The sequence below is a fragment of the Ylistrum balloti genome, unplaced genomic scaffold (assembly GCF_031769215.1).
Source record: "Ylistrum balloti isolate Yb309-2 unplaced genomic scaffold, AGI_CSIRO_Ybal_v1 Utg369674, whole genome shotgun sequence".
In the NCBI taxonomy this organism is placed as follows: Eukaryota; Metazoa; Mollusca; class Bivalvia; order Pectinida; family Pectinidae; genus Ylistrum; species Ylistrum balloti.
In genome coordinates, this window is record NW_026781918.1 from 437833 (window position 1) to 453975 (window position 16143).

Consider the following 16143-nt stretch of genomic DNA (forward strand, 5'->3'; position numbering starts at 1 on the left):
TTGTTTTTGTGCAATACTAATACGCAAATTAAGTTTTTTTAATTTGGTCATAATTTTTTTTTTTCCCAAAGTCATAGCCATTCAATTTTTAAGACTTTTACCATATATTTTACATGCAGGACAGAGATTTTATTTCACAAGTCATGAGTACACCTCAATAACACTAAAAATATCCAAACTTCTTCTTGGTTGCTGACGGGAGCATTTATTTTTCCATTTATTTTATAGTTTGGTTCGAAATTCCAATTGAATGAATATTGAAAATGATCATTATTGATCATAGTTATTGTTTAATATGAATCTCTAGATTAAGGACAAATGTATTTGTTATTCGTAAAATTACGGACTTTAAGATTCTTTGAACATAATTTCATGTGCCATTCAAGGTGATGTTGATATCATTTTTGATGGGCAAGGACTGAATGGTAAAAACCTTATGTAACATTTAGACTCACATTATAAATTCTGTCAAAGCTGATGAAAATATTGTGTGTAAAATTTCACATACAAAAATAAATTTGATATTTGCTTCATGTTATGGGACATTTTTTTCTTGGCTAATCAACATACATGTATGTATAAGATATATACCTAGTCAGATAAGTAATGAACATTTGACTGCCTCTTTATGAGTTTATCTGGTCAACCATTTTATTTTGTCAGACTTTTAATCAGAAGGGCAGTCCATGTATCTGGTATACTAACATCTGTGTCTGTTAAAACACTGATACTTATCAATGCATCGCATTTCACAACCATGTTCTCATCTTTTGGTATTACAATCCTTCTACATTTGGAGTTACCTACCCTGAATAACCTTGCATTCTCCCTTACCATCTTTCTGATACTGGTCCCCATTTTCGATGCCACTGATGATAAATGATGTGAAGACACAGTATTTTAGCATGGCAGCTATCCATTATATCTCCTAAAATTTAAACCTGTTTTCTTGCGTATTAGGATGAAATTCGGTCTTTGCCAGGGCTCTTTTTTCTCGGCTGTTGTATCTAGAAAGCCAACGTGTTTGTGGTTGTAGTGTCACATTTACCACAATGATTCTTATTATTTCATACAAAGTTCTCATGTCCGTTTCTGTTTTTTTCTTCAAATTGACAGTTTGCCCAAGATGCTACTGACACCAACGTAAGTGTATGAATTTTGTGTAAGAATTGTATTTTTGGATTGGTTTTAGGATTGAGTGGAGTGTTCCCTTGGTGTAGCACACTTCTCCTTTTTTACAAATACTGCATGGCAATTTGGTTTTGTTGGTTTTAATTTTCACCTCCTGGAAAGTGTATTTGCAAGCTTTATGCGAGCACTGTACGCACCATCAGCCTGTTACGTGGAATGCTCATAGTTGCACGTCCTATGTATAATGTTAGCCTCAGCTCTGTATATTTATACATATATATATTGGATATTTATAACTCAATTATGATACCATGTTTACTAAACCATGCAGAATATGAAACCTAAGATTGATATAACTTCTGATTAAAATAATTAATGACCAAGTTGTAATATCAACATGATTTATATTCCATTTTTGATATTTTTAAGAAGAAACCTTTTATTTGTAAGTTTCCAATAATCAGCTCTTGGATTAATTCAATATCAACTGGTAAATTAGCCTGGTTTAATTTTAAGCTTTAATTAAAATGAAGTTATGTGTTTTAAATGAAGTTATGTGTTTTATATACAAAACAAAGAAACAAATACAGATCATGTTATGGAGATGTCACGAGAAAATCTAGTGTAAATACACACTTTTCAAGTACTACTAATCCTGTACAAAATATCTAGTTTATAACGATGGCTGGTGTTGAGAACATGCTCAGTAAAAAGTTTGTAACATATGCATGTCCTATTCAGTGACTGATGATGAAGAAGCATGATGATGTGGCCTGGCCTGATGGACAACAATTCTAATAGTGCATGTCCTTCTTGTTTGGTTTTCTGTTTAATTTATCACTGTCATTTTTGTGATATGTTTTAGAGTTTTGTTTATTGTTTCAATTAGTGACATTCTTTTCTGAAAATTTATGTTTAAATTTGCGTTTTCATTCTTCATGGTTCCAGGAATTAGGGAGATGCTTGAAAGCAGTATGTACATACAAGTGGATTACAAGTGTTATTTGAATAGATTTAAATATAGTACATACTTGTATTTAAGTTCAAGTATGAAAACACACTATTGACAAAATATCTGATTTCATTTAGAGATATGACTTCCTGGTTATGTAAAAGGTCACATATGAAAAAGATTTAAAATTCAGAACAGATTGTATTTTTCAAAGGCTCCATCTTTAATAATATTTGAATGTGATCTAATGATGAGGTCATTTGCTATTTTTGATCTTTCAAACCAGATCAAAGAATTATTTTAAGGATTGAGTTCAATTGCAAAGCATGTCTCAGATTTTTTCAAAATTTGTCATCCTCTCTTGAGATCTTGAGAAGATAAATACCACCATTATTTTTTTATGAAGATTCAATATTGAAAAAAGTAATCATTCTATGAAATGTTATTTTGCTAATAAAATATAGAAATATTGTAAATGTGTTTTAAACAATAATGTTTGTGTATAATTTGTTGTACCGTGAAAACTTATATCTAAATTTACACATCCATAATAACCATCCTGTTGTTACATGTCTTAGGTCACTCCCATGTGTCCTTACACCTGTATAGCGCGTTCCAGTAATCATTTCCTTGTGTTCGGATTAAATGGGAATTTATTAGATTTTATCATTTATCATGTATGATGTAAAAGCTGTTCAAGGGATATTGTTCATTTTACCAGCTTTACGTCATAATATGTTGTGCAATAAAATTTGTTTTTTTTTATAATTTTTTAGATGAAAAATGTTTATACATATTGCTGTTCTTAAATATTCTACAAATACAAAGGGATGAATTGTGTACTTTAAACATAGATTCAATAGTTTGTTAGTGAATTTAAAAATAAATTTCAGGTTTGTCTTGTTTTATATAACAGATTGGAAATGGTCGAGCTCCACTTGCACAAATTGTGTAGATTTTTTGTACACACATTGTATGTTGTAATTGAATTGTTTTAGAACTAGTAAACCTGTACAGATAATCACTCATTGTGTCTCTGGATGTAAACTGTTAGTTATGGTTGATATATGGTTAGTGTCTCCCCCACTCATTGTACATGGTAGTGTCTCCCCCACCCATTGTATATGGTTAGTGTCTCCTCCACTCATTGTATATGGTTAATGTCTCCCCCACTCGTTGTATATGGTTAGTGTCTTACCCACTCATTGTACATGGTAGTGTCTCCCCCACCCATTGTATATGGTTGGTGTCTCCTCCACTCATTGTATATGGTTAATGTCTCCCCCACTCGTTGTATATGGTTAGTGTCTCCCCCACCCATTGTATATGGTTAGTGTCTCCCCCTCTCATTGTATATGGTAAGTGTCTCCCTCACTTATTGTATATGGTTAGTGTCTCCCTCACTTATTGTATATGGTTAGTGTCTCCTCCACTCGGTGTATATGGTTAGTGTCTCCTCCACTCAGTGTATATGGTTAGTATCTCCTCCATTCATTGTATATGGTTAGTGTCTCCTCCACTCATTGTATATGGTTAGTGTCTCCCCCACTCATTATATATGGTTAGTGTCTTCTCCACTCATTGTATATGGTTAGTGTCTCCCCCACTCATTGTATATGGTTAGTGTCTCCCCCACTCATTGTATATGATTAGTGTCTCCCCCACTCATTGTATATGGTTAGTCTCCCCCACTCATTGTATATGGTTAGTGTCTCCCTCACTTATTGTATATGGTTAGTGTCTCCCCCATTCATTGTATATGGTTCATGTCTCCCCCACTCATTGTATATAGTTAGTGTCTCAACCACTCATTTAATATGGTAAGTGTCTCCCCATTCATTGTATATGGTTATTGTCTCCCCCACCCATTGTATATGGTTAGTGTCTCTCCCACCCATTGTATATGGTTAGTGTCTCCCCCACTCATTGTATATGGTTAATGTCTCCCCCACTCATTGTATATGGTTGGTGTCTCCACCTCTCATTTAATATGGTAAGTGTCTCCCCATTCATTGTATATGGTTATTGTCTCCCCCACCCATTGTATATGGTTAGTGTCTCCTCCACTCATTGTATATGGTTAGTGTCTCCCCCACTCATTGTATATGATTAGTGTCTCCCCCACTCATTGTATATGGTTAGTGTCTCCCCCACTCATTGTATCTGGTTAGTGTCTCCCTCACTTATTGTATATGGTTAGTGTCTCCCCCATTCATTGTATATGGTTCATGTCTCCCCCACTCATTGTATATGGTTGGTGTCTCCACCTCTCATTTAATATGGTAAGTGTCTCCCCATTCATTGTATATGGTTATTGTCTCCCCCACCCATTGTATATGGTTAGTGTCTCTCCCACTCATTGTATATGGTTAGTGTCTCCCCCACTCATTATATATGGTTAGTGTCTTCTCCACTCATTGTATATGGTTAGTGTCTCCCCCACTCGTTGTATATGGTTAGTGTCTCCCCCACTCATTGTATATGGTTAGTGTCTCCCCTACTCATTATATATGGTTAGTGTCTCCCCCTCTCATTGTATATTGTTTGTGTCTCCCCCACTCATTGTATATGGTTGGTGTCTCACCCACTCATTGTATATGGTAAGTGTCTCCCCCTCTCATTGTATATGGTTGGTGTCTCCACCACTCATTTAATATGGTTAGTGTCTCCCACACTCATTGTATATGGTTTGTCTCCCCCACTCATTGTATATGGTTTGTCTCCCCCACTCATTGTATATGGTTTGTCTCCCCCACTCATTGTATATGGTTGGTGTCTCCACCACTCATTTAATATGGTTAGTGTCTCCCACACTCATTGTATATGGTTTGTCTCCCACACTCATTGTATATGGTTTGTCTCCCACACTCATTGTATATGGTTTGTCTCCCACACTCATTGTATATGGTTTGTCTCCCCCACTCATTGTATATGGTTTGTCTCCCCCACTCATTGTATATGGTTGGTGTCTCCACCACTCATTTAATATGGTTAGTGTCTCCCACACTCATTGTATATGGTTTGTCTCCCACACTCATTGTATATGGTTTGTCTCCCACACTCATTGTATATGGTTTGTCTCCCACACTCATTGTATATGGTTTGTCTCCCACACTCATTGTATATGGTTTGTCTCCCACACTCATTGTATATGGTTTGTCTCCCCCACTCATTGTATATGGTTTGTCTCCCCCACTCATTGTATATGGTTTGTCTCCCACACTCATTGTATATGGTTTGTCTCCCACACTCATTGTATATGGTTTGTCTCCCCCACTCATTGTATATGGTTTGTCTCCCACACTCATTGTATATGGTTTGTCTCCCACACTCATTGTATATGGTTGGTGTCTACCACACTCATTGTATATGGTTTGTCTCCCACACTCATTGTATATGGTTTGTCTCCCCCACTCATTGTATATGGTTTGTCTCCCCCACTCATTGTATATGGTTTGTCTCCCACACTCATTGTATATGGTTTGTCTCCCACACTCATTGTATATGGTTTGTCTCCCACACTCATTGTATATGGTTTGTCTCCCCCACTCATTGTATATGGTTTGTCTCCCACACTCATTGTATATGGTTGGTGTCTCCACCACTCATTTAATATGGTTAGTGTCTCCCACACTCATTGTATATGGTTTGTCTCCCCCACTCATTGTATATGGTTTGTCTCCCCCACTCATTGTATATGGTTTGTCTCCCACACTCATTGTATATGGTTTGTCTCCCACACTCATTGTATATGGTTTGTCTCCCACACTCATTGTATATGGTTTGTCTCCCCCACTCATTGTATATGGTTTGTCTCCCACACTCATTGTATATGGTTTGTCTCCCACACTCATTGTATATGGTTTGTCTCCCACACTCATTGTATATGGTTTGTCTCCCCCACTCATTGTATATGGTTTGTCTCCCACACTCATTGTATATGGTTGGTGTCTCCACCACTCATTTAATATGGTTAGTGTCTCCCACACTCATTGTATATGGTTTGTCTCCCACACTCATTGTATATGGTTTGTCTCCCCCACTCATTGTATATGGTTTGTCTCCCACACTCATTGTATATGGTTTGTCTCCCACACTCATTGTATATGGTTTGTCTCCCACACTCATTGTATATGGTTTGTCTCCCCCACTCATTGTATATGGTTTGTCTCCCACACTCATTGTATATGGTTTGTCTCCCCCACTCATTGTATATGGTTTGTCTCCCACACTCATTGTATATGGTTTGTCTCCCACACTCATTGTATATGGTTGGTGTCTACCACACTCATTGTATATGGTTTGTCTCCCACACTCATTGTATATGGTTTGTCTCCTCCACTCATTGTATATGGTTGGTGTCTCCACCACTCATTTAATATGGTTAGTGTCTCCCACACTCATTGTATATGGTTTGTCTCCCCCACTCATTGTATATGGTTAGTGTCTCCACCACTCATTGTATATGGTTTGTCTCCCACACTCATTGTATATGGTTTGTCTCCCACACTCATTGTATATGGTTTGTCTCCCACACTCATTGTATATGGTTGGTGTCTACCACACTCATTGTATATGGTTTGTCTCCCACACTCATTGTATATGGTTTGTCTCCCCCACTCATTGTATATGGTTTGTCTCCCCCACTCATTGTATATGGTTTGTCTCCCACACTCATTGTATATGGTTTGTCTCCCACACTCATTGTATATGGTTTGTCTCCCACACTCATTGTATATGGTTGGTGTCTACCACACTCATTGTATATGGTTTGTCTCCCCCACTCATTGTATATGGTTTGTCTCCCACACTCATTGTATATGGTTAGTGTCTCCCACACTCATTGTATATGGTTTGTCTCCCCCACTCATTGTATATGGTTTGTCTCCACCACTCATTGTATATGGTTTGTCTCCCACACTCATTGTATATGGTTTGTCTCCCACACTCATTGTATATGGTTTGTCTCCCCCACTCATTGTATATGGTTTGTCTCCCCCACTCATTGTATATGGTTAGTATCTCCTCCATTCATTGTATATGGTTTGTCTCCCCCACTCATTGTATATGGTTTGTCTCCCCCACTCATTGTATATGGTTTGTCTCCCCCACTCATTGTATATGGTTTGTCTCCCCCACTCATTGTATATGGTTTGTCTCCTCCACTCATTGTATATGGTTGGTGTCTCCACCACTCATTTAATATGGTTAGTGTCTCCCACACTCATTGTATATGGTTTGTCTCCCCCACTCATTGTATATGGTTAGTGTCTCCACCACTCATTGTATATGGTTTGTCTCCCACACTCATTGTATATGGTTAGTCTCCCACACTCATTGTATATGGTTTGTCTCCCACACTCATTGTATATGGTTTGTCTCCCCCACTCATTGTATATGGTTTGTCTCCCCCACTCATTGTATATGGTTTGTCTCCCACACTCATTGTATATGGTTTGTCTCCCACACTCATTGTATATGGTTTGTCTCCCACACTCATTGTATATGGTTTGTCTCCCACACTCATTGTATATGGTTTGTCTCCCCCACTCATTGTATATGGTTTGTCTCCCACACTCATTGTATATGGTTAGTGTCTCCCACACTCATTGTATATGGTTGGTGTCTACCACACTCATTGTATATGGTTTGTCTCCCCCACTCATTGTATATGGTTTGTCTCCCCCACTCATTGTATATGGTTTGTCTCCCACACTCATTGTATATGGTTTGTCTCCCCCACTCATTGTATATGGTTTGTCTCCCCCACTCATTGTATATGGTTTGTCTCCCACACTCATTGTATATGGTTTGTCTCCCACACTCATTGTATATGGTTTGTCTCCCACACTCATTGTATATGGTTTGTCTCCCCCACTCATTGTATATGGTTTGTCTCCCCCACTCATTGTATATGGTTTGTCTCCCACACTCATTGTATATGGTTAGTGTCTCCCACACTCATTGTATATGGTTTGTCTCCCACACTCATTGTATATGGTTAGTGTCTCCTCCATTCATTGTATATGGTTAGTGTCTCCTCCATTCATTGTATATGGTTAGTGTCTCCCACACTCATTGTATATGGTTTGTCTCCCACACTCATTGTATATGGTTTGTCTCCCCCACTCATTGTATATGGTTTGTCTCCCCCACTCATTGTATATGGTTTGTCTCCCACACTCATTGTATATGGTTAGTGTCTCCCACACTCATTGTATATGGTTTGTCTCCCACACTCATTGTATATGGTTGGTGTCTACCACACTCTTTAATTAGGTAGTATCCTCTGGGATTTCCTTACTTGTCCCCATTCTTTTTACAATTGATCTTTTGATCTTTTCTTTCAGTTGCTATCTCTGCACTTGGTTCTTCTTCCTTCCCCGTACATTAAGCTATATACATTTCCCTTTCTTCATTTTACAGTCATTGCTCTATCTTCCTAAATTAATCTTGCTTTCAATCCCCAAAATGTAATTACTATACTTAAATTTCTTCTTCCTATAAATTTGGTATTTTGTTTTTAATTGTACAGTTAGCTTTGTTGTTAGAAGGAACAGTATATTTGTGCTCCCAAAATACTCATTATCGGGAAAAAATACGGTGGTAAGAACACCCCAGGGGATTTGTGACAGGAGGAAGCTGTAAGTTGTTTGTACCATAAGGAACAAGGAAATGGGAATGTTTACTCAGGTAAAGTAGAATCACCTGGTTAGATTAGACATAAACACCAAGGTGTATCAGACACACCTGTGTAGATGGAAGCCAGAAATGAGAAGTTTGTAATGATGGTTAGAGAGACAATACCAGGCCTGTGATGTCATTACTGACACAACAGAGTGACTGTTGATGAGGGGTGCTGGGACTGGTGATTTGTGGGAGCGTGTGTTTACACATTTACAGTGTGAGATGGGTGTGTGTCACTATGTGTTGGGCTGTATAATTAACACTAGGTATCATCAGCTGTAGATCACAGTAACAGGACACACACACAGAGAATGTGGCGGAGAATGTGCTGGCGGAATTACATTACTGAAATGTATTTCTTATGATAGAAGGAATATATAGTGAAAAAAAAACCCTCACTATATCATGATGTTGTCATCACTGGAAAGCTTGATTTTATGACTAGGCACGTTTGATTCCGTGAGATGAGGATGCACTGAAAGGTTGGTGATAGGTCAGGAAATTTTAACTGAGGTGTTGATGGTAATACAATATATCTTCATTGTTGTGTCTTTGTGAATGTATATATATCAGCTTCGTCCGTAGGATATATATTACACTGTTATTCATGTAAAGTATAGTAGGGAAAATTCTGTCCATGGGTACCTCATGCCTTGGCAGGACCTACTGTTGAGAGTGAGGTCTGTCTGGTTGGGATGTACCAATAACAAGCCTCGGAGAAGAATCTAGTGAGATGAATGTCCGGAGTCTGTCAGTGTTTATAAAGTCTGTATTAAGTTGTATTCACCATGACAATACACAACCGAGGATCCGGTAAGATAGAGGGGAGAGTTAAGCTGCTAACCATGTGTAGTTTGAGTAGCTGTTAGTGTTAACATTTTCTCTTTTCTCCTATTATTTGTAGTGATTACCTTCATTTTCTTTATCTTACTCCCTCACTCACTTAGGTCACCTATCAGTCCTGTCCTATTCTTTACCTATTTTACATACATATAACAATATCAAAGGATTTTGATATACATTTTGTTCTCACCTCAGTACTCCAGTTTCCTCCCATCAGTAGAACCCTTCTCCAGTTTAGTTCTGGCAGACAAGAGTGGTTAATATAAGCTGGTAGCTTGTTTCACAAAAATTGTAAAAATTATAATATAGATTACAGGTATGTGAATCCTGTTTATCATCATATAAGATTAAGTTGTAAATATATAGTATGGTAATGTAATATCAGTTTCAGTGTACTTTAATTTGTTGTACATGATTGTGCAATATTGAACACTTTTACAATGTAATTCATATCAGCAATTTTTGTAGAATTCTTTCTTGTGAATTCCTACCACAATATCTAACATTTTGATGAGTTCTGTTACAAAGAATTATAATCGATTCACAAAATTTGTACATAATTTTACATGTGTAACATAGTTAATCCCCAGTGTAGTTAAAGCAGTTGTGGCACATCATTGTACAAGTGTAACATGGTTAAACTCATGTGTAGTTATAGCAGTTAGTGGTTTATCATTGTACATGTGTAACATGGTTAAACTCATGTGTAGTTATAGCAGTTAGTGGTTTATCATTGTACATGTGTAACATGGTTAAACTTCTGTGTAGTTATATCAGTTAGTGGTACATCATTTCACATGTTTAACATGGTTAAACTCTGGTGTAGTTGTAGCAGTTAGTAGTACATCATTATGTGTAACATGGTTAAACCTCAGTGTAGTTATATCAGTCAGTGGCACATCATTGTACATGTGTAACATGGTTAAACCTCAGTGTAGTTGTAGCAGTTAGTGGTACATTATTGTACATGTTAAACATGGTTAATCCTCTATGTAGTTAAAGCAGTTAGTGATACATCATTGTACATGTTTAACATAATTAAACCTCTGTGTAGTTATAGTAGTTAGTGATACATCATTGTACATGTTTAACATGGTTAAACCTCTGTGTAGTTATAGTATTTAGTGGTACATTTATTGTACATGTGTGTCATGGTGAAACCTCAGTGTAGTTATATCAGTTAGTGGCACATCATTGTACATGTGTAACATGGTTAAACCTCAGTGTAGTTGTAGCAGTTAGTGGTACATTATTGTACATGTTAAACATGGTTAATCCTCTATGTAGTTAAAGCAGTAAGTGATACATCATTGTATATGTTTAACATGGTTAAACCTCAGTGTAGTTATAGTAGTTAGTGGTACAGCATTGTACATGTTAAACATGGTTAAACCTTTGTGTAGTTATAGTAGTTAGTGGTACATCATTGTACATGTGTAACATGGTTAAACCTCAGTGTAGTTATAGTAGTTAGTGGTACAGCATTGTACATGTTAAACATGGTTAAACCTTTGTGTAGTTATAGCAGTTAGTGGTACATTAATTGTACATGTGTTATATGGTTAAACCTCAGTGTAGTTATAGCAGTTAGTGGTACAGCATTGTACATGTTAAACATGGTTAAACCTTTGTGTAGTTATAGCAGTTAGTGGTACATTAATTGTACATGTGTTACATGGTTAAACCTCAGTGTAGTTATAGTAGTTGGTGGTACAGCGTTGTACATGTTAAACATGGTTAAACCTTTTTGTAGTCATAGTAGTTAGTGGTACATTTATTGTACATGTGTAACATGGTTAAACCTCAGTGTAGTTATAGCAGTTAGTGGTACATCATTGTACATGTGTAATATGGATGATTCAGTTGTCACAGTTTCAGATTTAAGATTCTGTTTTAATGCTGTCTTGATCTTGTTGACAGAAGTGGAAGCGACGTTTCTTCGTATTGTTCAAGCCAGCAAGTAGCCTTCCTCACCAGTACCTCCTCAATTACTACACAGATGAGCACTGTAAGAAACTCAAGGGATGTATAGACCTTGAGCATTGTGAGCAAGTGATTGAATCTCTCGACCTTGACATATTTCCCTTTCTCCTGGCATTAAAGACTTTCCACAAGGGCAGGGAACGGACTTACTTTTTGTCTACGGATACAGAAGATGAGATGACCACTTGGGTCCGCAACTTGTGTAGTGTTTGTGGCCTCAAGCCAGAGGAGAGTAAGTACATGACATCTGTCTCAATATAACTAAACAGGATCTTTGAATTTTCCCACAGAAGCGAACAGGATGTTGCAAAATATAATGCTGTCATGATATGTTAACATTAGAGATCGATGGATAAAAATATTTGTTATTTGTAAATTTGTACTGGCAAGCAAGCTGTGATGTTGTCTACATGTTTTTCAGGTCCAGATTTGCCCCCAGAAAAACCAGACCATGACAGTAGCAGTGCCATGGCAGCACCTGTGGCTGTGGTGCCACCCCGTCCACATAGGTCCCAGACAATGATATCCCAGCCACAGTCAGATCTGGTGAAGATGAGAGGACGATCTATTGGAAGAACTAACTCTAAATCTGGTTCTCACTATATACCACTCTCAGATTGCCTTAGTGAAAAGTCTCGACGTTCCAGCATACCGGACGAGGTGGCGCCTCCACCTCCACAGAAAGCTCCTAAGGCTCCTGCCCCTCTCCCAGAGGGGGATGACAATGTGTTTCAACAACCTTATGACACACCCAAACAGCGTGTCATAGAGGATGACTCTGACTCTGCATTTGTGTACAAAGTGCCTCCACCACGGAGAGAGGAAGGGTCCACCCTGGAGGTGTATGACATCCCACCTCCAGCACGTCAGTCCCCAAGTACTCCTCGTTCCTCCAGCAGTGAAAGCCAGAAGGACTCTGCATATTCCTCCCAATCTGCCTTGACAGGCCTCACCTATGACTACCCCCCTTCCCACCCTGACCGGGGGCCTGTATCTGATGAAGTGTATGACTTCCCACCGCCCAACCCACAGATGATACACTCTCAGTCAGACGTGCCCCCTCCTCGACCACCCAAAGCCTCTACTCTGAACCAAGAGCCCTATCAGAACTTGCCCTCCAACAGTGTTGTTGTAAAGGAACACACACAAACCAGTATGGATTTAAATGTTGTTGTACCACCCACAATGTCAGATGGAGCCCCAGTGGGTCAGAGTTATGATGTACCACGGGCACAGAATGCTGTTCGCAACCTGTCTCTTTATGACATGCCAAAACCACAACAGAATGGTGTACCCAAAAAAGACTCAAGTCTATTGGCTATTCCCCCTCCTCCACATTCTTCTTCTGGCATGTCATCCCATAGTTATATCAATGCTGGCCGTAGCTATGTTCCCATCCAGAAAGACAAAGTGGAGGATGCCTACCTGCCTATGGAGCGTGCCTTCCCTCCAAGTGACTCTTTAGACCATAGTGCATACTCTGACATGTCACGAATACCCACGTCTCCAGTGAATATGAATTATACAGACATGTCAGCATTGTCGCCAGATTATGATACTCCACCCAAACCTGGCCTCCCTCCAAGGATATCCCCTCGGACTAACAATGACCACGCCCATGAAGGGATGACACGGACAGGTCAGTATAATCATATACATGAACAGAGAGAAAGATCTCCTGTGTTTTAAACTCAAATTCTGTCTCACGGCTTAGTAGAACATGTGTTACATATTACTCTTAATTATTTCCTGAATAACAGAAATCTTTGTTATTTTTTTTAGCAACTTTTTTTAAATAAATTTTTGCCTTGATTTAAATGTTATAGTATGATACTTTGATATTAAGAAAATAAAACAATATAATGTGAAAATTTCATTTGATTTAACAAGATTAAAACTGCATATCAAGATATAAAAAAGAAACTTTGAAATATAACTGAAATTCATTATTTGACCATCATTTAGTTTTAACTTTATTAAAGACCTCATTCTTCGGCAGAGAAATTTTCAAGAACAGTTTTCATGATTTGATAAAAAGGGGTGGTCTCTGTGCTTTAATTTTTGTAATTTTCACCCAAATAGCCAGTTTTCCAAGATCAAGAAACAAATGGAAATATTAACTTTTGGGTCCTAAAGTTCAGATAAAAATGTGCACCAAGGCAGAATTATGATTTGGTTGGTGGTAGTAATTCCTGCAAAATTAAATCTACCAAAGATTTCCGGAGTTATACTCAAGAGAAGTACCTTAGCAAGCAGAAAATATTGAAATTGTTAAGTTTATTTATCATATCACACAATTAATTACACCATCTGATTGTTGATAGTTGTGTCCCAGAACTTAGCAACTGTCTGGCAGTTATGTCCCCTTTCTTAGTTACAATGTGACAGTTATGTCCCTTCCCTAGTAATTGTCAGCTGAATATATGGTGCTATTTTTTCCAGTATTAATAGCACCAGTTCAGCCCTAAATATGCCCAGTAAAACTGTTTAATTTAGGTGATTGTGATAGTTTACCTTTCAAATATGCTACTTTTCTTTTCAAATGATTATGAATTATGAAAAAGCCACTCCTTGATTTACAGTATGATGGAATGTGGTTCATAAATACCTGACATGCAGTCAACAGATGGACAAAGACTGTTTTGAATTAACATAAATTTTATCACGTTACCCTGTGAGATATTTGGTTTTTTTTTTAATATGTTTAATTGACACTACTTCTGCTTAGTTTTGTAAATATGTATTGTTTACATCATCATTCACCAAAATATTTAAATTCCAGACAAATAAAAATTATCTGTAAGGAAGCAGATTTCCTGTTTGGTTCATTAAGATATAGACTCACTGACTCAAATCAGTCTCTATCAAACCCAAACTTTCAGTGTATGGTTGTTGGTATTTGCTTCGGTATTTAATATTCTTGAATGTTTTTGCTGTTTCAGAAGGTGACACCTACACAATATTTAGTAATGCGCGAACACGCAGCTTCAAGCGTAACAACTGTATCGACCACAGGTAAACACAGCACAGCCTGCTTGTTCTGTAGCTAGAGCTCACAGCCCACTCCTACTGTCTTGTATGCCTACAGGTGTTGATGTATATATGTTACCTGGATGGGATTTTAGGATATTAGCTAGGATGTATTGGTTCTGACTTACTTAATCTATGAATCTAAACACCTAATATTTGATATAAGCTATGATTTTATTGATTTAGACTTGGATATGTCATCTTTTCACCCAACCGTTTAGGATATAAGCTATGATGAACTTGTCATCTTCAGGATACATCATTTATTCACCCAACTATTTTGTTTTGACCTGCAGATACATCATTTATTCAATCCACCAATTAGGATATAAGCTATGATGTTAATACGTACACATAGTAATGTTATCATTATTTTTCATTGGATGAACACTAATTGATTATTATGAATATAAACACGAAATCATTATTTTATCATTTTGTTGTAATTTAGAGAATAAGATTAAATGAAGACCAGATGGTATATTTATGCAGATGAACCTCTAGTTTTGTTGTAAATTTTGTAGTATATTATAGATGTAACATATATTTCAGCTTTCACTTTTTTATTTTTTTTTGTCTTTTAAGACAGCGTTTCACTGGTTCACCAGTATTAAGATTACCAAGACCAAACAGCCCTGATGAGCTTATGCTGTGGTGCATTATGCCTTGTCTGTTCATTTTTAAGTCTAGTCCATACAACTTGTTAGTGGGTTCAAACCTGGCTAACAGTTCCTCCTTACTCAAAGATGTCATTAATAGATCAGAAAAAACTGTACTTGGAATGCGCTTGAGACATCCTCAGGAATCCTCTCAGTTAATGTCCTGGTCTGGTTGTTGTTATTAGATAGATAGATAAATGATCTATTGGTTTATGTTGTCAGTGGCAGAGTAGATGCTCCTACAACGCTTCGAGTCCAGTTGCCCTACATGTCAAATAACCGTCACCCAGATTTTTCGACTAGTTCAGAAGAAGAAGATGAGCCAGTACTAGGGGACCCTTCCCAAGTAATGATGCCTTATAGTGTTCTGACTGGCCAAGGAGGACATGTATGTATACTTATATAGGATGTATACTTATAGGATAAACAGGACATATACCCACACTGTATACAGGACATGTACCCACACTGTATACAGGTCATATACCCACACTGTGTACAGGACATGTACCCACACTGTATACAGGACATGTACCACACTGTATACAGGACATGTACCCACACTATATACAGGTCATATACCCACACTGTATACAGGACATGTACCCTCATTATATACAGGTCATATACCCACAATGTATACAGGACATGTACCCTCATTATATACAGGTCATATACCCACAATGTATACAGGACATGTACCCTCATTATATACAGGTCATATACCCACAATGTATACAGGACATGTACCCTCATTATATACAGGTCATATACCCACAATGTATACAGGACATGTACCCACACTATATACAGGACATGTACCACACTGTATACAGGACATGTACCCTCATTATATAC

At 37.6% G+C, this 16143-nt stretch overlaps 1 protein-coding gene across 3 annotated transcripts in view; it reads left to right on the forward strand.

Moving 5' to 3' along the window:
• The window catches only part of LOC132563289 (GRB2-associated-binding protein 1-like), a 30916-nt gene that overhangs the window by 11830 nt on the left and 2943 nt on the right, over positions 1-16143 (forward strand). For 2 of the 3 annotated variants that reach the window (XM_060228052.1, XM_060228060.1), the window contains exons 2-6: positions 1117-1143; positions 11534-11828; positions 12018-13235; positions 14539-14611; positions 15508-15673. In XM_060228052.1, coding sequence (XP_060084035.1) covers positions 1117-1143; positions 11534-11828; positions 12018-13235; positions 14539-14611; positions 15508-15673 — 1779 coding nt within the window. The remainder of the gene's footprint in view (positions 1-1116; positions 1144-11533; positions 11829-12017; positions 13236-14538; positions 14612-15507; positions 15674-16143) is intronic. The other variant, XM_060228066.1, reaches the window with a different exon arrangement.